An 18,618-nucleotide genomic window follows, 5' to 3' on the forward strand; every position below is an offset into this window, starting at 1 on the left:
GGACACCAGAATTGAAGTTCACTGCTATCTTTCTCTGTAATTCCTAGCGCTGTCGTTAATGGACGGGTCAATTTTTCTATATTGTCGCAATATGTGGAAATATGAGGTAAGATTCATGTTCGACATCTCTGTTTCATGTCATTTGTTCAACTTCTTTAGGGTTAATTTGTCTGCCTTCACACACTTGCTCCTAGAGGCATTTACATGAGCTATTTCTCTTTCTTCCGATGACATAGCTTCTATCTTTGAAATTTCTCCAATCATTGGTCTTCCCATGCAGTGTTAAACAATTGAGGTGAGTATCTCCTCTCTGTTATTTGATTTCATTTGTTTTTCTTTTGTCTTTTGTGTCGGTCAGTTCTGCCGCCTCCATTGCTCTAATTAGATTCAGAATTTTGAGTACGATAAAATATAGAAAATTTAATATAAAACTCAATTAATAATTATTGATACGGGAACTTATACCTCTTCACAGGAAAGGAATAGAACATTAAGTGGTATTGAATTTCTGACGGATTTTGCAGGAGTGACATTAGTACTGGAGAAAGTGATAGGAAATTTGTATCAAAATTCTTGTTCTTTGTTTTAATTAATAGGTTCAGTCTCTTGCAATCATCGATTTGCTAATCTCTATTATCTGTTAAGACAGCAAAGACATGTATTATGTATCGATCATTGTTTATGACATGCTCAACTGACTTGATTACTTGAAGTTTTGTATCATTGAAATATATGATTTGTAATGTTGTAAAAAGATATATTCTAGGCTTATGTTTACAAAATCAAATTTCTCCACTTTTCAGTTTCATGTTGTGGCATTAGAATTTATGTTCCTTAATCTCCTGAGGTTTCTTCGCCATTTATTGGATCCTAGCTTTGACAAGCTTTCAATGATAAAATTTGAAATTTCCAAGGTAAAATAAACCTGAAAACTTTTCTTTTTCTCATGTCTGGTACATACTACTCTATGATATATATATCTCTTTTTAGATATTGATCAGTTCATAGATATGTCGATGTGATTACTGTGATAGTATCCCAGGAACCATGCTTGTCATTATTAGACCTCTATTTGAAAGTATGACTTGCAATATATGAAGTAATCAAATAGTTTATATAGCTTTCTTACTCTTAATGCTTTGAATATTGTTTTGAGAAGTGGATTTTGGGCCTAACTCAACTCCAAAAGCTAGCTCTTGAGGGAGATAGCACAATTCGCACAATTCCATATAAGGAGACCACTCATCTCTTTTTCTATTCGATGTGGGACTCTTCAAACTCCCATCTCAGGTCCAATATTTAATATGGGGCCCAACATCAACAAGTGCCCTGCTTTGATACCATATAAAATTAGGTTTTGGACTTAACTTACATCTCAAAAGCTAGCTCGAAGGAAGAATTGTTCAAGCATTGTGAGAATCTCATTAATGGTTAATGTGAGACTTTCTTCATTCTTCAATATAATGAATAGATCTGAGGTAATACTTCCATAACAAAAAATAATGCATTTTCAAATGGAGCAGCATTAGAGTTCTTGTACTTGTTGAAAACATGTTGGTACACAAATGAACCTTACATTTGGGATGAGACATTGTACAAAAACTGAAGTGAAATCTTTAGCTTTAAGAAAGGAAATTATGTTCAATAGATGAAGATGGACATAAGACTTGGAAAACTGCAAAATACATACATTATATAAACATAAAAATGCTTAACGTTTTAAAGTATTTTTAGACAATAAAAGAATAATGAAAAATTTATATGTTTTAAAATATTTTGCAGGAAAATTGAGACATGGTTAAACCAACAAATCATGTCAATTCTGGAGATGGTCCTGACTACAATATTGAAGTCATTGATGTTTATGATATTGTGTTGTGCAGATTAAATTGAACGTAACTAACAAACTAACTGATCGGCAATGCAGTGATAAATGATGAGAAAAATACCAAAGGGATGTGTGGGTGTTTCAGCTAATAATGACTTCATTTCAGATGAAACCTCCTCATATCTAATCCTGAGATTCTACAACTTTTCATACATGCGATTACACAATCAGACGAACGATTGCAATGTGGCTGTAGGTGCGGTTAGAACTGATATTGATTGTCTGTGTTTGTACCTTATCATTAACTTGAGCTAATTTGCGCAACACTTCCGCTGGCTCCTATTCATTTCATTTGTAAATATTGTTGTTGAAGCTTCTTTCATTTCATTGTTGTCTCGTAGTATGTACAAGATGGAAAGTGCTATTTTCTTCAAGACAGATTTGTTATTTTGAAGCAAATATTCAGTATAAATTTAAATTATGCAGGTGTAATAAAATCTGGTAGGCTCAACCTTGCAAAACAACAACGACCTTACCCTATTTTTGATTCACTTCCTTCACAAGCCAAATAGTTGCTAACCTATATATATAGGATGAAAATGTACACCACGGAGAATCAAATTTATTGCATAGACGACTCTTGTATGATGTTAAGCGATTGCATAGTCTCATCCACTTCAACTTTAGTTATGTCACCCTTAGTTCTTTTAATTCTAATTAACCGTATGGATTGACTTGAAAAAAATAGGTTTTAAGTAAAAAATAGAAAGTCAAATTGAAATGATTTTTAAGTCAAAAAATAGTAAGTAGGGAGAGATCAACTTTTGGTTTTTGACTTATTTTAAGTCATTTTTAGCTTATTTTAAGTCATTTTTGACATTGCCAAAAACTTCCTAACTTATTTTAAATCATTTTAAGTTATTTTTTCTATTTGTCAAATACTTTCAGAAATCAAAAACTGATTTAAAAGTAGGTTTGATCAACTTTTAAGTCAATCCAAACACCCTCTAAGTTTTAAACCTAATGTTCAAAAAACGAAGGTTGTTTTTTCATTAAATTAAAAACAAGGGAAACTTATTGAAATTAAAATTATCATGTTGGGCCCGTGCTATGCACGGGCAAAACTCATCTAGTATATATATATATATAATGTGAATGTTGTTAAAACATAAAGCTCTCTTTTTTATTGATATTCAACTGGCAACCTTAAGCTAATTCTTTTTCATCTTTCACAATAATATTCTAAAAAACACCTAAAAATCAATCTTAATCCACTATATTTTATTTATTTTAAATCTAAGCAAAGATATTAGTAGAATGACATGAATAATAGACCAAATAAATTATAAAGTTATTCCAAAAATCAAACAATGCAAAATAAATTACATAATTTTTCCTAAAAATTAAACAATACAATAACAAGCCATGAAACTAAATCAATCCGTATTTCCTATGCATTTATATAACTCTATGTAAGACCCAAATAAATAAGATAAAGTGCTAGAGTTGGACCTTAATCCGTAGAGAATTTCCTAAAGAAAAGAATTTGAATATGAAAAAGAGCCTTAATTTTGATCGGAGCCTCCAAATATAACCTGATTTTTTGGTTGTCTGCGTGTGTTTGTGTTTTCAGAGAAAACCAAAAAAAGTTGTTTTGGTGTATGTTTTTTTTTTTTTTTTTTTTTTGAGTATATTTGCTGATGCGTTTTTGTTGACGTCAATCTACAAATTGTTTTTGATGGGTTGGGTGTGTATATTGTATGTTCTGTGTGGGTATTTGTATGAAGGAAAAGGAAAATGTGCAGATGATTTTTTGGTTATCTTTTTTTTTTTTTGGGTTCTCTACGTGTGTTTTTTTTTTGGTTGTCTTTGTCCGTTTCTTTTTTCTAGAGTAGTGTAGGTATATATGTAGTGTTGATGTTTGTGTGTAGTGTTTGTAGTTGTAGGTGCATATTAGGGGGAAGTGGGGTGAAATGGGGTAGTGGCAGGGACGGACCCACGTGGTATCCAAATTACACGGTATATATAAGGTAAATTTTCTGTATTTCTGTAGATATATAAAATTTGAACCCCCTCAATAACAAATAGAAATTGATGGTGCAGTGGCAAGTACTCCTGAAATTAAGTTGTATGTCACCAGTTCAAATCCCAGTGAAAACATTTTATTTTTTTCTTATTCAGTTTTTAGGGTTTTTTTTTTTAATTTTCAGTTCTGTTTTTCAAGTTTTTTTAAGTTTTGTTTTTTTACTTTAAAAAATGTGCTAAAAGTTTGGTTTTAAACCAAAAAGAATTCAAGGTTTCCATTTCTAAAGACTTATTTACACGTTTATACTTTATTTTTCGAACCTCCTGAACGAAAATCCTGGATCCGCCACTGGTAGTGGGGTAGTGTAGAGAGGTGTGGGATATGGGGGAGTGGAGAGTGGAAGAGAGGTTTAAGGGGTGGGTAATGGGTAGTTTAGGTTATTTTTTATTTTATTTTATAAATTAAATATATATAAAAATCAAATTAATTATTTTGAACTAAAAAGTTAAATAACCAATTTGAAAAAGATAATACTAGTTTATTTATTAATCTAAATTAAAAGAACACATAATTTTTTGTAAATTTTCATTTCTTTTTAAACCATTGAAAAAATAAAATTTTATCTAAAAATGTGATTCTATTTTTGTTGTTTTCAAATCTTTAAAAATAAAGTTAATAAAATAAGGTAAAAGTCAAAATATTTAATTTATATTTTTTAAAAATATTTAAGCTTTAAAAAGGGTGTAACACTTAAGTTCGGTAAAAAATTACGTATTTACAACCACTTCAATTGTTTTCACATAAAATGGGACGGAGGGAATACAAGAAAGAACAATATCATGTTTCACATGGGATTTCATTAACTTGTGGACCTAGCTGGAAATGTGGTGGAAGTTTGCATTTTCTGCTTTTTAAATTGAGAAATTTACACAAATTGTGACAATTGATACTGAGATATTCTGCCTTCTTCTTTGTGTAGAAACTCTTATTTTCTTGTCACAGAAGCAAGCGAGAGATTAAGAGGTATGGCATATGCTGCTATTACTTGTCTTATGAAATGTTAGCATGATGGACAGATCATAGAGTATCTTATATGATCTACATTAACATATTCTCGATATTGTATCAGAGCCTTCTCTTCTTTGATTTATAGAGTCCTTGATATGTGATTACTTTCAAAAAATACTTAGGCCTCTTGGTTATTCTAGCTATTTTTTCGTATCGTTGTGTTTTTGATCCATGTATCAATCAATGGAACTCAGTGGATGTGATTTGCAACTGTTCTATGAAAAGCTTGAATCTTTGAGAGCTTTTTTGGAGAAATTTCGCAATATAACAGGCGATCTTGAGGCATTAACAAGCTTGGAAGCAGAAGGCAAGAAGTAATAGTAAACTTTATTGCATGAACTTTTAAAGTACTCATTTTTACACTGGCATAATACATAAACAGGCACTCAAACTTGGTCAGTTGGCAAGTAAACATTTCAACTTTGAGTATGCACGTCTAGAAACCTCAACTCGTCTCTACTATGTCAGTTGAACACTCCATTTTACCGAATAATCATCTTGACACCTCCAATAGTTATGTTTCACGTCAACATCAGGTGTCCACGAGACACAAAAGGGATGAGCTAGAGTGTTTAGTTGTCAGTTGAGACCAAGTTAAGGTTTCAGTTGGAGTGCTTGGTAAATTGCCTAAACTCGAGTCCCTTAAACTATCATATAATGCCTACAAAGGAGATGAGTAGGAAGTAGTTGAGGAAGGATTTCCTCACTTGAAGTTCTTGTGACTGAAATATTCATAAAATCCGGTATTGGAGAGGCACTAGTGATCACTTTCCTTGCCTTGAACGACTGTTTCTTGTACATTGCTGGTGTTTAGACTCAATCCCTCATTATTTTGCAGAATTCACTACACTTGAGATAATTAATGTTAAAAACTGTGCACGATCATATTGAAAACCACTTGCAAGTCTATTTTTTTCATCAAATATCCAAACGTTACAATAGAGACGACAATTACCAATACCAAACAAAAAAATTGAAATACACAATAGTTAGTATGATTGAATGGATCTTGACCATATATACTATGCTGCAACACTGACAAGTTTCTTCATTTTGTTTCACTTTTCCTCTGCTTTTCAAGTTATGCACACAACAAAGAATTCTGAGAGAAGTAAAATCTCAAACTCCAGAGAGACAAGGACCGGGTTCGATTCCATATTCTTGGCCATTAGCATTCCTACAATAAGCTTTAACTTGCCTTCCTGGTGTTGCTGGTGTTAGTTGTATAAGCTGCATTGTTATATCTGTACATGGCACAGACATGCTGCAGTTTAAATTTATCGCGATATCCGTGCTCGACGTTCCGTATATGTTCTGGTAAACAACATTGCTGATTTTCACTCCAGTTCCCTATCATGAAAATGTTAATGATACAGTTGATTCATCTACTGAATAGAAAAATACTTACTGCCACAAGATATGTGTCATACATTTATTGATTTGGTGTTAACATAAGTAAGTTTTTTTATCTATGTTACTCAGACTCTTCAAAATGTTGTTGCATCCGTATCGGATCCTCAAAAAATGCACTATTTTTGGAGGATCCGACACGGATTTTGTCCAAGGGGATAGATATCTAAGTAACTGTGATTTTGGAAAATGTACTAGTGTCTGAAACAATATTGATAAGGTATATCCGTCAGCATTTTTGAAGAGTCTGAGTAATTGAAGATCTGAATATGTAATTCAAGCTGTGTTAAATTGTATTACCATTTCCTTGCAAGCCCCTCGAACATCACAGTAATTCTGGTCAATTATGATGGGGTTCTTGACAGAGTTGAATTGAAGATTCTCAAACGTGACATCTCGGACATAGCCTCTGCCAACCTATTCACATCATGACGTTCGTAAGAAGTTAATAGCCAGAGACGAATGGAGCATATATACTATATGAGGTCAACTGAATCCAGTATTTTCGACAGGTAATATAGATACATAGTGAAATGATCATGTTTGATGTTTCAATAGTATTGTTCTGTTGTTGAGTTCAATTATTTCATTGGCTAAGTCTGATTTATATACCTGCCATGTCTTGATACGAGCTCCGTTTGTAGTTCCATAGAAGAAAACAGTGTTCACATGAATGTTCTCTACTTGAGCAGAATGACCACCTTTTCCTAAGCTTCCAATACTGAATACAAGCAGAATAAAAAGATTTCATTAGTGTTAAGAAGTTAAAACATACTACTCCCTCTGTCCCAGTTTATGTGGCACAGTTCATATTTCGAGAGTCAAACCTTTTAATCTCAGCCTAATTGAAGTCTCTATGTCAAAATCCTCATCGAACTAATGCTAAGTAGTCAATCATTTATCCCATAAGTTATGTTGCTAGGACTCTTCAAAAATGCTGATAGATGTATAATGGATCCTCCAATAATAGTTTTTTGAAGGATTCAACGTAGGTGTGGCAACAATTTTGGAGAGTCAGAGCAGCGTAGCACAAAGATCACTTCTTTTGTTCAAGACATTTTAAACTTTAGGAGTTCTTATAGTCTTTGTCACCTTATTGTAACTATTTTTTGTATCATAATATAGTTTATTATTAGAAGATTAGAAAACCACCAAAGAGTGTGGTGAGATAGGTTTGGATCCATCCGTCCTTAACCAAAGGTCTCTAGTTCGAGCCCGAAATAAAGAACTTCTTGGTAAAGAGTTCTTAACCCCCCCCCCCCCCCCCTAAGTCAACCTACCAAGCGCGAATCTAAATTAGTCAGGCCAATGGATTGCGGATACAGGATAAAGTAATCATGAGGAGACAACCTTATACCATGACCTGGTCCACATTGAATGTTGTATATTTGGATATTAGAAGAGTAATCTCCAATTGAAATGCAATCATCTCCTGTTAATCACAAAGCTAAAACAAGTCAAAAAAACATCACTAATAATTAAAATATAACACAAAATTTTTAGAAAAATTGACAAGTGAAGAGTACCACTGCTAATTTTAGAATTTGTAATGGCCACATTTTGAGAAGATTGAATGTGAATTCCATCAGTATTTGGACTATTTCCTGGAGATTGAATCATTACATTGTTCACGTTGAAACCATTGCATCTCTCTATAAGTATATGAGTTTGCGCACTGTTTGCAAAGTACATGTTACTGATGGAACTCTGACTGCAAAGAATGAACTTCAACGCCTGTGGAACAAGCGTAGAAATGAGGATTCATATAGCAGACTCCAACTTGTTTGGGACTGAGGCATAGTTGTTGTAATAAGAAGTGAAGAATTTAAGTTAACTTGCTACTTGTTTAACAATTTTCTTTACCTTCTCTTTAAATCTTTTCTTACCCATGTTGCTCGGACTCTCACAAATAATGTTGTTGCACCCTTGTCAGATCCTCCAAAAATGCATTATTTTGGAAGATCCGACATGCACTTGGTGGCATTTTTGAAGCGTTAGAGCAACATGGGTTTTTGGTATAACAAAAGTCATTATTGTTTGGTTTCCAAAACTATTATCAATAAATATTTTTCACTCAGCAACCAACCACCGGAAAACATTCTTTATATAAAATGACTTATTGTCAAGAAGTACTTACAGTTGGAGCTAATCTTGTGCATCCTTCCTGAAAAGTAAAAAAAAAAAATGATGAAAAAAAACAAATCAATCCATGTCAAAGACCATAATAGAACTAATATCCGTTCCGTCTATACAGGTGCACACAAGCTGATCCAGACATTACAGTTATCGAGAAAGAAAGTTAGCTTATCTATGAACATACCATTTCAGGGTGGTATCTACATGATTGATCCCACCATCCTTTTCCTTGACCATCAATGGTTCCTGAGCCATCAACAACTAGACCGCTAACGTTTCTGAAAGCTAGCCATTGACTCGAGTCTTGCCCGGTCCATACACTAGGTGAGCTCGGTGAAACAAGACTACCGGATATCTACAAGAGCCACGGAAATTCACATATTTCAGTTAGGCTAACATTTCCCAAATACGATTTAACTTATATACACTGATTAGTTTGTCATAGCGAGTTGTCTACTTTAAGTGATTTGATAGTGTAATGATTATTTTTAAATGTTAGTGTATAGAAATTAAACCGTTACGAATATTAAAGAGCGGTTTATGTTTTTTCATACCACAAAATAGATGTTCACTGAATTGCAGGGGCCTGTGAGTGTCACAGGGCTAAGTAAAAATATCATATTTGGAGGAATAATCACTTGAGGAGATCCAGCTGAGGATGAACATGCATCATTCCAAGTATTAAGTAATGCCTGGAAAAAAAAAAAATTAAAAAAATTCCTTAATTTCTAGAGCAAAAAATAAAATATATTTGATATTTAGTGGAAAAGAAAGGAACACAAGCAAGAAGAGTTGATTGAAGGTCTTGGATTCAAGCTCTGTGTATGGAAAAAATCATAGTAGGGAGAAGTTTCGCCCTTAAATAGGTCGGGCCCTCAATGCCGCTAGTGGACATCAGAACCAGGGGTGCTTCATGCAAATCCAGATTAGTCAGGCTCCAATGCAGCTACCGAATACCAAGAGGGGACCAACCAAGAGTGTTTTCCCTTCTAATAGGCATTATAGATCATGTTCATGGATTAACGAAAATATGCAAACATTCTTTTTGCTTCTTCCATTCTATGAGTTATATATGGCACTAGCTCGGACTAGGCGGGGCCCACAACCGAGAGTGTTTTCCTTTTAATAGACCTTATGCAACACGAATCCATTTTAGTGGGGGCCACAGTATAGGTAACAGACACCCGGTGGGACACTAACTAGGAGCACTTCCTCTTTCAATAAGCCTGTGTGAATCTGGATTAGTGGGGGCCACAGTATAGGTACCAGACACCCGATGGGACACCAACCAGGAGCACTTCTTCTTTTAATAAGCCTTATGTGGTGTGAATCTGGATTAATCGGGACAAATAAAGGAACAAATATATAACAACTAACTTACTTGAGAATCATCAGTAATGCCATCAGCAGCAGCTCCATAATCCAGGACATTAAAACTTCCCGGATATCCAAATATACTTGCACTATATATTCTTGAATTTGTCAAGCCAATTAAAATGAACAAGAGAACCAATATTTTCTACAAAAAAAAAAAAAAAACAAGATTATTATTGTCATATAAATTCTAAATGGTTATTTAATAAACGCGAGGGCAAGAGCAGTCCAGTGCACTAATCTCTCACTATATGCGGTTTCGAAGGACCGGGCCACGAAGGTTTGTTGTACACAACCTTGCCCTACATTTCTGCAAAAGGTTACGTTGTTTCCACAGTTTAACCCCGTGACCTCCTAGTCACGTGACAACAATTTTACCATTTATGCTGAACATAAAATCAAATAAATAGGATGATAATGAGCTTCAAGAATCCTTACCATAGTATATGAAGAGATAGAGGAACACATTGGAAATTGATAATTATCTGTGCCATGACCAAAAAATTAATAACATTAGTTCTTGAAAAAGAAAAAAAAACGTTGCATTTCTCAAAAAAAATAAAATTGGAGTAATGAGTATAATCTTGGAAAAGGTATTGATTCTTTAGACTAACACCTTGTTTGGATGGTTGTTACATATTGTTTGAAAATAAACACTTCTAATAATAAAAATGGAATGAGTGACGATTTTTTTTTACAGCTAAATAACAAAATCTGTCAGATTATCGAAAAACTTTGTTAGAGACGAAATTTGTAGCTAATTTTGTGTTTTTTTTTATTGAAAAAAAAGAAGAAACTAAGTTGAAGATACATATATACAACTTACAATGGCAAATGTGCTAAGATATGATCTTGAATGAATATTTTTTTTAATTTTATAAATGGGAATTTTTCCATTGTGGGAAAAGATTGAAAAGAAAGCAACATAACAAGTTGACAAATTTGAAACAATTTAAGATAAGAATATATGTCAGAAATGGAGTGCAAATTAAGTTTGATTTATAGTTAGAATTTGCCAATCCAAGCATGCAAAGCCAACACTTTATTTATAGTTTTATATTATAAGTTGAAGAAAAAAATGGAAAATTTAATGAGGATTAAAGTCTAATGGTGTTTTATGCATCTACATTTTAAAATATATTCAAATTCAACCATATATAGATATGTATTTCAAAATTCACTCTCTTAATTCAAACTTCAGACGTCTAAATTATAAATTTGTCATAAATTGAAACGATCTAAAATAGGTTAATGTTGACTATCTATTGAACTTAACTAGTAATTCCAAAGTAAGTAATTAAATATTAAATAAAATAGAATAAGGTGCCAAAAAGGTACAATCATTTCTTCTTCTTTTTTCTTTATTTTTTCTTTATTTTTTTTAAAAATGTATTTATTTTTATTAATGCATTATTATATACTATGGAGGATTGTGATTGGGTATTGAGGAGGTACATAAAAATTTTGGTTTAATTTTTAGATGGCTTGGACTTGTATGACAAGTAATTGTTCCTTCAATGGTTTAAAAATGTTTTCCCACTAATATTATTTTATTAAACTCCTCTTATCCCCTTTCTAGTTTTGTCATTTTAAATCAATCTTACCATCAATGAAATCGATTGACTTAAATCTAGCACAAAGAAAAAAAAATTAAATGATTTATTTTCATCGTTTTTAGTTTTGATAGATAAAGTTACTTAGTATCAGTTGTTAATGAAAAATAAAAAGTATTCTATAGAATTAAGGGATAAGAGTCTGAAAAATACCCCAACTTTGGTCGAATTTGCTGTTGCGATACTAAACTTTCATGAGGACCTATTACCTCCCTAGACTATTTAATACCGTATTTTAAACATATATATTTGTCCACGTGGACATAAAAAATAATGCAAAATTATAAATAGTAATGTGTCCACGTGGGCACATATATACCTTTAAAATATACTATTAAATAGTTTAGGGGTAAAAAATACGGTATTAAATAGTCTAGGGAGGTTATAGGTCCTTATGAAAGCTTAGTATCGCAACAACAAATCCGACCAAAATTGTAGTATTTTTCAGACCCTTATCCATAGAATTAATTGATATGCTTATAAGTTAGTTAGAACACTATGACTAATTAAAAAAATCATCAAATTTTAATATTATTAATATTATGCTTATAAGTAGAGCTGTCAAAAAGGGACGGCCCAGCCCCATCGGGCCCAAGCCTCACGGGCCAAAGAATTTGAAGGGCTAGGGCGGACCGACCCTTCATGTGGAAGAGCCTGCAAATGCTCAACCCAACCCAACCCTAGAAAGGTCGAGGGCTGGGGCAGGCTAGCCCTTCTTTTTTTCTTTTTTAATTTTTTTTTCTTTTCAAACTTATAATTCTATAACATCAAGAAAATGAGAAATTTTTCAGATCAAATATGATAAACAATGGTGTTGTTTCAATAACACTAGCAAAAACTCTAGTGTAATTAGCATGTATCTCGCATACCAAATACGCGAGCGAGATAAGAGAGTGACAAGCAAGATGGGAGGGAAGCGAGGGCGCGAAATTTATCTATGTATCTCAGATATATGTGAATCTACTTGGATAGAGTGTATCAAGAACAAATTAACCTAATTTTGAGTTCATATATTCTGAGATTCATATATCTGGACGTACCAAAATCTGGTAAGATTCATAATATTACAACATAGCGCGTATTTAAGTAATTAGATTATGTACTAGTGAGATAATTGTAAGTTACCCTTAAATAAAAAAATTTGGCCTATGGGCTGACCCTGGCCCGGCCCCGATCAAGCCTCAAGGGTCAAGAGCGTATATGGGCCGGGCTTATAAGCCCTAGTTTTAAATGGGCTTGAAAAAATCTATCCCAACCCTACCCCAATAATGAGTTGGGTCAGGCCGTCCCCATGGGCTAACCCCGTTTTGACAGCTCTACTTATAAGTTAGTTAGAACACAACGACTAATTAAAAAAATCATCAAATTTTAATATTATTAATATTAATACTCATATAGTCACTTTCCCTTTTTGGACTTGTCTCCACGTGGCTGGTCCATGATGTGTTTCAGAATTTTGGATTATGGGCTAACACTAATTTGGGCCGAACTTTTTATATTTGTTGGATCTTGGGCCATATGCTTTGGCCCAAGTGCATAATTAACAATTTTTGGACCTTATTAAAGCCACAACCTAATAAGTTCATAAATTAAATTTGGCTACTTCAATTAAAAGTAAAATAAAAAATCACGTATGCAAAATTGTAAATTTTATTTGAAGTTTGATATATTGCTTGTACAAGCAAATTTTAGAATTGTGGCTTGTCCAAATCGAAATTGAATATATATATATGTGTGTCTAAAATTTAGATATATATATTAAAAATTGAAATTAATTTTTCTAAAGTTTAAACTATCAATCTTCATTTTTGTCAATTTTACCAAGCTTATCTGGTACATCTTTCATACTTGAAATTCAAAGTCGACTTTCTTCAATGTGCAACAAACACATCAAGAGTGATTCATAAGTTTGGATGGTGTTATAATTTACTCCATCAAATCTTGTATAATGTTTTTTGATAAATTTTATTCAAGCATTATACTTCAATTAACTTACAATAAATTCGAAACACAATAGTACATTAATTAAGAAGAAGAAAAAACAAATGAAGAGGGTTAGTTTTTTTTTTTTAAAAAGTTTCATACATCTATTATCAGTTAAATATTTTGAACAAACTGATTATAAAACAAGTAAAGATGAACATATTTTAGTTATTATATAGATTTTTTATTCTACTTATTTTCCGTACACATTACAAAAAAGTCAAATGTATCTACATGTTTTTTTTAGATTAGAATATATTATAATTATAATAGCAAAATTCTGTAATTTAAGTATTAAACTGATAAAATGTTGTAAATAATTTAGATTATAGCAACATTAATAAATATATATTATTAATTCATTAAAAGTAGTAAATCTATTATATTTAGTGAAATATTTACTGTCACACTAAATCCTCTTCTTCTTCTATAGTGTTCAAAGTTCAAATCACACTTCCAAAATTTTCACTTCAATTCAAGATCCAATCTTTCTCATTTCTCACAAATTGAAGAGTTTTTTTATCTAATTTCTTTTAAAAAAAAGTGAGTTTTTCAATGGCAAATTCATGGAGAAGAAACCAACAAATCAAGATCTTCACCCCCAAGAATCTCCTTCTCTTTTTCTTCACTTCTCTTCTCCTCCTTATCTTCCTCTATCTCACATCACAAACCCAACCCCACAATCCAAAACCCCTCAAATCCCTTAAAAATCCAATCTTTAATCTTCCAATAAAGCCTTTTGATTGTTACAATTCACCTCAAGCTTACCCTGTTATAGCTAGTGTAGTTGAAGGTGTAAAATACCCTTTTCTTTTTTCACTTTCAGATTTTGGGAATTTGCCTGAAAAACCTCATAAGAATATTCAGAGGGTACTTAAAGGAAAACCCTTTAGAAAGCCTGATATATCTGTGACTGTGCAAGAATTGTTGGAAAAGATGAAGGGTGAAAATGGGATTTTTTTGGATGTTGGAGCTAATGTAGGAATGGCTACTTTTGCAGCTGCTGTAATGGGGTTTAAAGTTTTGGCCTTTGAACCTGTTTTTGAGAATTTGCAGAAAATTTGTGAAGGTATTTACTTTAATAGAGTTGGAGAGTTAGTTGAGGTTTATGAAGCAGCTGTCTCAGATCATAATGGGAACATTACCTTTCACAAGGTAGTTTTCAATTCAATTTGGTGTATATGAGTATTTGGGGTTCATATTATTGCTCTCGTAGTTTCTTGTCCTTCGTTTTCTATTACTATCCGTTGTTTCTTGTATCGTATTGTATTGTTTTGTTGTAGTTTCCGTTCTGTTACTATTGCTATTTTTGTTATTATATGTTGTTTCTTGTACTTCCGTTACTTTTTTTTTTTTGGGGACTCTTTGGACTGTTTTTTGCTTGTCTTTGGTTTTTTTTTGGGGGCAGTTGTAGTCTATAGCTTGTTTTAGTAAAATTTGATAGTATAACTAGTTTGCTAAATAGAATTCATGTAACTCAGACATAGTTAAAGAACTGACCTTTACGCGATAACATTCATCGATTAACTGGTCTTAATTGATTAAGTTATATGAAATCATGAGTAGTTTTTCTTTGTTTGTATTGTCCTTTATCATTTTGGGGGCTACGCTAGATTAAAGTTTGAATGATGCTGTTTTTCTTGGGTTTTGTTTAGCAGTTATGTTACTAGCTTGGTTATTTATGCAAAATTTGATAATATAACTAATTTGCTAAATAGCAATCCTGTAACTTGGATATAATGTAGCTAAGTTTCGACCTTTACCATTAACATTCCTCGATTTACTGGTCCGAACTTGTATTTTCCTTTCTATTTTGGAGTTATGTGAGAGATGAAAGTCCAAATGACACGATTTTGAATGAGATAAATAAATGACACTCTCATTCAGTGACTGCTTTGGGGATTACATTTGACTTTTAACATTTGAAAAGGGAAGTTTAAAAAAATCAAGAGAGTAATGCCTTGTGTTCAGATTTATTTATTATGTTATTTGTTATTTAGTTGGCTACCCGCTGAAATTTCTTCTGTTCATGTATTTGTTTTTAGTTGGTTGGTAGACTCGACAATAGTGCAGTATCTGCCACCGGTGCCAAGTTGGCTTTTAAGTCAAATGAAGAGATTGAAGTTCAAGTAAAAACTATTCCTCTTGATGAGGTTATCCAAGAAACGGAGCGTGTACTACTGATAAAGATAGATGTTCAAGGTTGGGAGTATCATGTACTTAAGGGAGCATCAAAGTTATTGTCAAGGAAGAAAGGTGAAGCACCTTACCTAATCTACGAGGAAGATGAGCGATTGTTGCAAGCCAGCAATAGCAGCGCCAAGGAAATCCGGGAGTTTCTACACAGTGTGGGCTACAACCATTGCACTCAACATGGTACAGATGCACACTGCACAAAAACAGATTGACAAGGTTATCATCTACAAATAATCTTCTGCTACAACTCTGGAAGGAGCATCAATACTTAAAATTCTTAAATTTCTGCTATACACCAATTTAAACAATCAACTATCATGTTTTTTTGGGTACGATAAGCTTAGAATGATTGGTAATCGAACAAAACCTGATGCGCCAGTTGTTCAAAGTCGAGCTCTACTCTTTTCAGTTCGTGTGAATTGGAAGGCTGACTGATACCATGTTGAGGGGATTATGACAATGCTAACTTTGCTGATAGGTTTGTGGTTGGGTAAATCAGAGAGGAAAAGAGAAGGTAGGAATATTGATTTGTCTGTTTGATGACTTTTAGACAGTGGCAGGATGTTTTCTCCCACTTCTTGCTTTCTGGTTACCCCATATGTAATGTGTGCACAGGCTATTTATAATACTTTTTTTTAGAGGTTGTTGCTTGATCTGTGTTGTTCTCTTTGTTTCCATTGGTGAACTTGTTGATCATTAAGTACATCTAATATACTCCCTCCGTTTCATTTTACTTGTCCATTTTACCAGCGTTTTATTACTTCTTTTCTCGTACTACCTTTAGTATTAAATAACTACATAAAGTAGTACTAGTAGTCAAATATAGAGTTCGAAAGCATCATTAATGAGGTTAGTTTAGTATTGTACATCTCTAATTAAAGCTTTCTTACGGGGGTCAAATAATATGAAACTGAGGGAGTAATTCCGTTAATGACTTCAATTTAGTGTATGGATGATGTCATGCTTTGATGGAGCTTTCCTCCTACCAACTATCTCCTTTCTGTTTACAGACTTCTTTGAAACTGTGTGAATGATGCTCCCTAAGTATGCAGGTCAAATAACATTAATGATCGTGAGAAAAAGTTGATTAGTTGGTGTTTCAAGATAAACTTTCATTAATAGCATTTTTTCAACTTTTACTTCTTTGTTTAATGAGGTCAAATTTGTTGTTAGGTGAAGTCCTCTTAAACACTTAATTGCTTTTTCTCCATCTGCTTTGTGGCATTAATTCACCTTTACTTCTCTATTATGAGAGGCTACATTTAAAGTAGCTCGGACTCTTCAATGTTTTTGCATTCGTGTCGGATCCTCTAAAAATGTATTGCTTTTAAAGGATTCGACATGCACCTAACGACATTTTTTAAGAGTCTGAGCAGTATAGGCTACATTCAGTATGCATAAGAGGAGGAAAGAGAGTGTGATTGAGGCTTCTACACAGAGCCTTTACATTTTTGTTTTTGGATAACCGTGGTGTTCAAGCTGGCTTGCACACACCTCGACTGATACCTTGGGGTCCCTACTACCTCCCACCAGCACATACCAGGTAACTCTATCTACCAAGCTAAAGAGTCTTTACATTTTCATAAGTTACTAGCTCATTAGTTGGATAGAGCACAGACAGAAATTACAGCATTGTAAGGTAAGAACATGTTTGGCCAGGGAATGGATTCATGCAGCAATATAGTCAACTTGGTTATCTGAAGCCAGGAACAAAATTGACTAGTTTCAAGGTAAAACTCTCGGTTGAAACAATTTGAGGTATCTTGAAAACTCAATACTCACAGTTGATCATTTCCCAGAATCTTGCAATGCAGTTGTTCAAGTGCTATAAAGTGCCTCAACCACTGGTGTAAGTTAACACCGTAAGCACGTACTAGTATGGATAGTTTTTTTAGTCGTTAGAGGTAATGTGCTCATAAAAGTCGATCATGGCCTCTGTATCATAAGTCTGTACATCTTTGGGTGCTGAATTTGAAACCTCATGATCTCAGCACCTCCATCTTGACTTGATATTCCCAGTAAGTCAAGGTTTCATTGTCAGCGACATTCCCCTTTCCCCCCAGTGGTAGTAGCCTCGTCCTCTTGACTTTGATATGTCACGAAAACTACAACAGATAGTGGATCACCTTTTGCTTATAAAGGACCAGTACATCTCATATGTATGATAAAGGAAGCAAGCTGTTAGCAGAATTTTAAAGCTGTTTACTTCAGCCCTCTGTGTGTAACCTGCAGAATCTTCAATTTGCCTTCAATGATGCCTCAACATTGAACTCTTGCTACGTTTTCCTAGCCATTTCCACTTATAGCTAAAACCATTTATTTAACGTGGTGCCTAGATTAGCTTGCACACGCCGACTTATCCACCAGTACCTTCTAACTCCAACCAGCACAGGTACAGAGTAATTATCCACTCAATAGGCAGATTAGCATGTCAAATGAGATGTAACTTAGTTGATCAAGAGGATATTAACTCTATATGCAACTCCAATGAAACCTAAAAATCTCATATTCCAATTCATCTACAGAAGTAAAGTAAATTACAAGTCTGGATAACAGAACATGTATTTATACCATTAAGATACATGCAATAAATATTGCTTCAACTTTAACTTTTTCAGATATATAATAAGCATAGAAGAGAATGCCACCAGGCCTTTGGTTCAATGGCAAACGCCCAACGCCTCATGTGTAGGTTAGGCACATGTCACAAGAACTATGTCACGAACTAAAGAAGTCTGGGCTAATTATCCACCGAGTTTTGAACTATTCGTTAAAAAGGAATATGTATTTACACTGTCAAGATACATGCAATAAGCATTGCTTTTGTTAAGTAGCAAACATGCAACACGTGATGTGTAGGTTAGACAAACATCACCAGAACTCTGCTATGAACTAAAATAAAGCCTAATATTGAAAATGATCGAGTGGTGGATATAATTATCCATCGAGTTTCAAATCGTGTGTTATCTGACCTTATGAGATTT

The 18,618-nt window shown here is 33.4% G+C and overlaps 2 protein-coding genes across 2 annotated transcripts; one reads left to right on the forward strand and one right to left on the reverse strand.

Moving 5' to 3' along the window:
* Window positions 1-5,966: 5,966 nt before the first annotated feature.
* LOC125811665 (probable polygalacturonase At1g80170) lies at window positions 5,967-10,324 on the reverse strand. Its single transcript, XM_049491190.1, has 10 exons — window positions 10,281-10,324; window positions 9,850-9,987; window positions 9,023-9,160; window positions 8,653-8,823; window positions 8,470-8,496; window positions 7,859-8,066; window positions 7,683-7,764; window positions 6,945-7,053; window positions 6,633-6,749; window positions 5,967-6,272 (listed from the first exon to the last, which is right to left on the reverse strand). Exons 1-10 carry the CDS (start codon window positions 10,308-10,310, stop codon window positions 6,042-6,044), a joined length of 1,251 nt encoding a protein of 416 aa, XP_049347147.1. The 5' UTR covers window positions 10,311-10,324; the 3' UTR covers window positions 5,967-6,041.
* Window positions 10,325-13,938: 3,614 nt separating this feature from the next.
* Window positions 13,939-16,271, forward strand: LOC125811766 (uncharacterized). The gene is made up of 2 exons (XM_049491304.1): window positions 13,939-14,593; window positions 15,484-16,271. The coding sequence occupies exons 1-2, from the start codon at window positions 13,994-13,996 to the stop codon at window positions 15,844-15,846; spliced, it is 963 nt and encodes a 320-aa protein (XP_049347261.1). The 5' UTR covers window positions 13,939-13,993; the 3' UTR covers window positions 15,847-16,271.
* Window positions 16,272-18,618: the final 2,347 nt, after the last annotated feature.

The sequence above is a fragment of the Solanum verrucosum genome, unplaced genomic scaffold, assembly GCF_900185275.1.
Source record: "Solanum verrucosum unplaced genomic scaffold, falcon-dt-bn FXZP01000238.1, whole genome shotgun sequence".
Lineage (NCBI taxonomy): Eukaryota > Viridiplantae > Streptophyta > Magnoliopsida > Solanales > Solanaceae > Solanum > Solanum verrucosum.

Excerpts from the sequence above, each read along its gene's own strand:
- LOC125811665 (XM_049491190.1), bottom strand. The coding sequence starts at position 10,310 with ATGTGTTCCTCTATCTCTTCATATACTATG. Across the intron at positions 9,988-10,280 it reads CTATCTCTTCATATACTATG|AAAATATTGGTTCTCTTGTT; the intron begins GTAAGGATTCTT and ends TTTTTTTTGTAG. Across the intron at positions 7,765-7,858 it reads AAATTCTAAAATTAGCAGTG|GAGATGATTGCATTTCAATT; the intron begins GTACTCTTCACT and ends TGTGATTAACAG.
- LOC125811766 (XM_049491304.1), top strand. The coding sequence starts at position 13,994 with ATGGCAAATTCATGGAGAAGAAACCAACAAATCAAGATCTTCACCCCC. Across the intron at positions 14,594-15,483 it reads GGAACATTACCTTTCACAAG|TTGGTTGGTAGACTCGACAA; the intron begins GTAGTTTTCAAT and ends ATTTGTTTTTAG.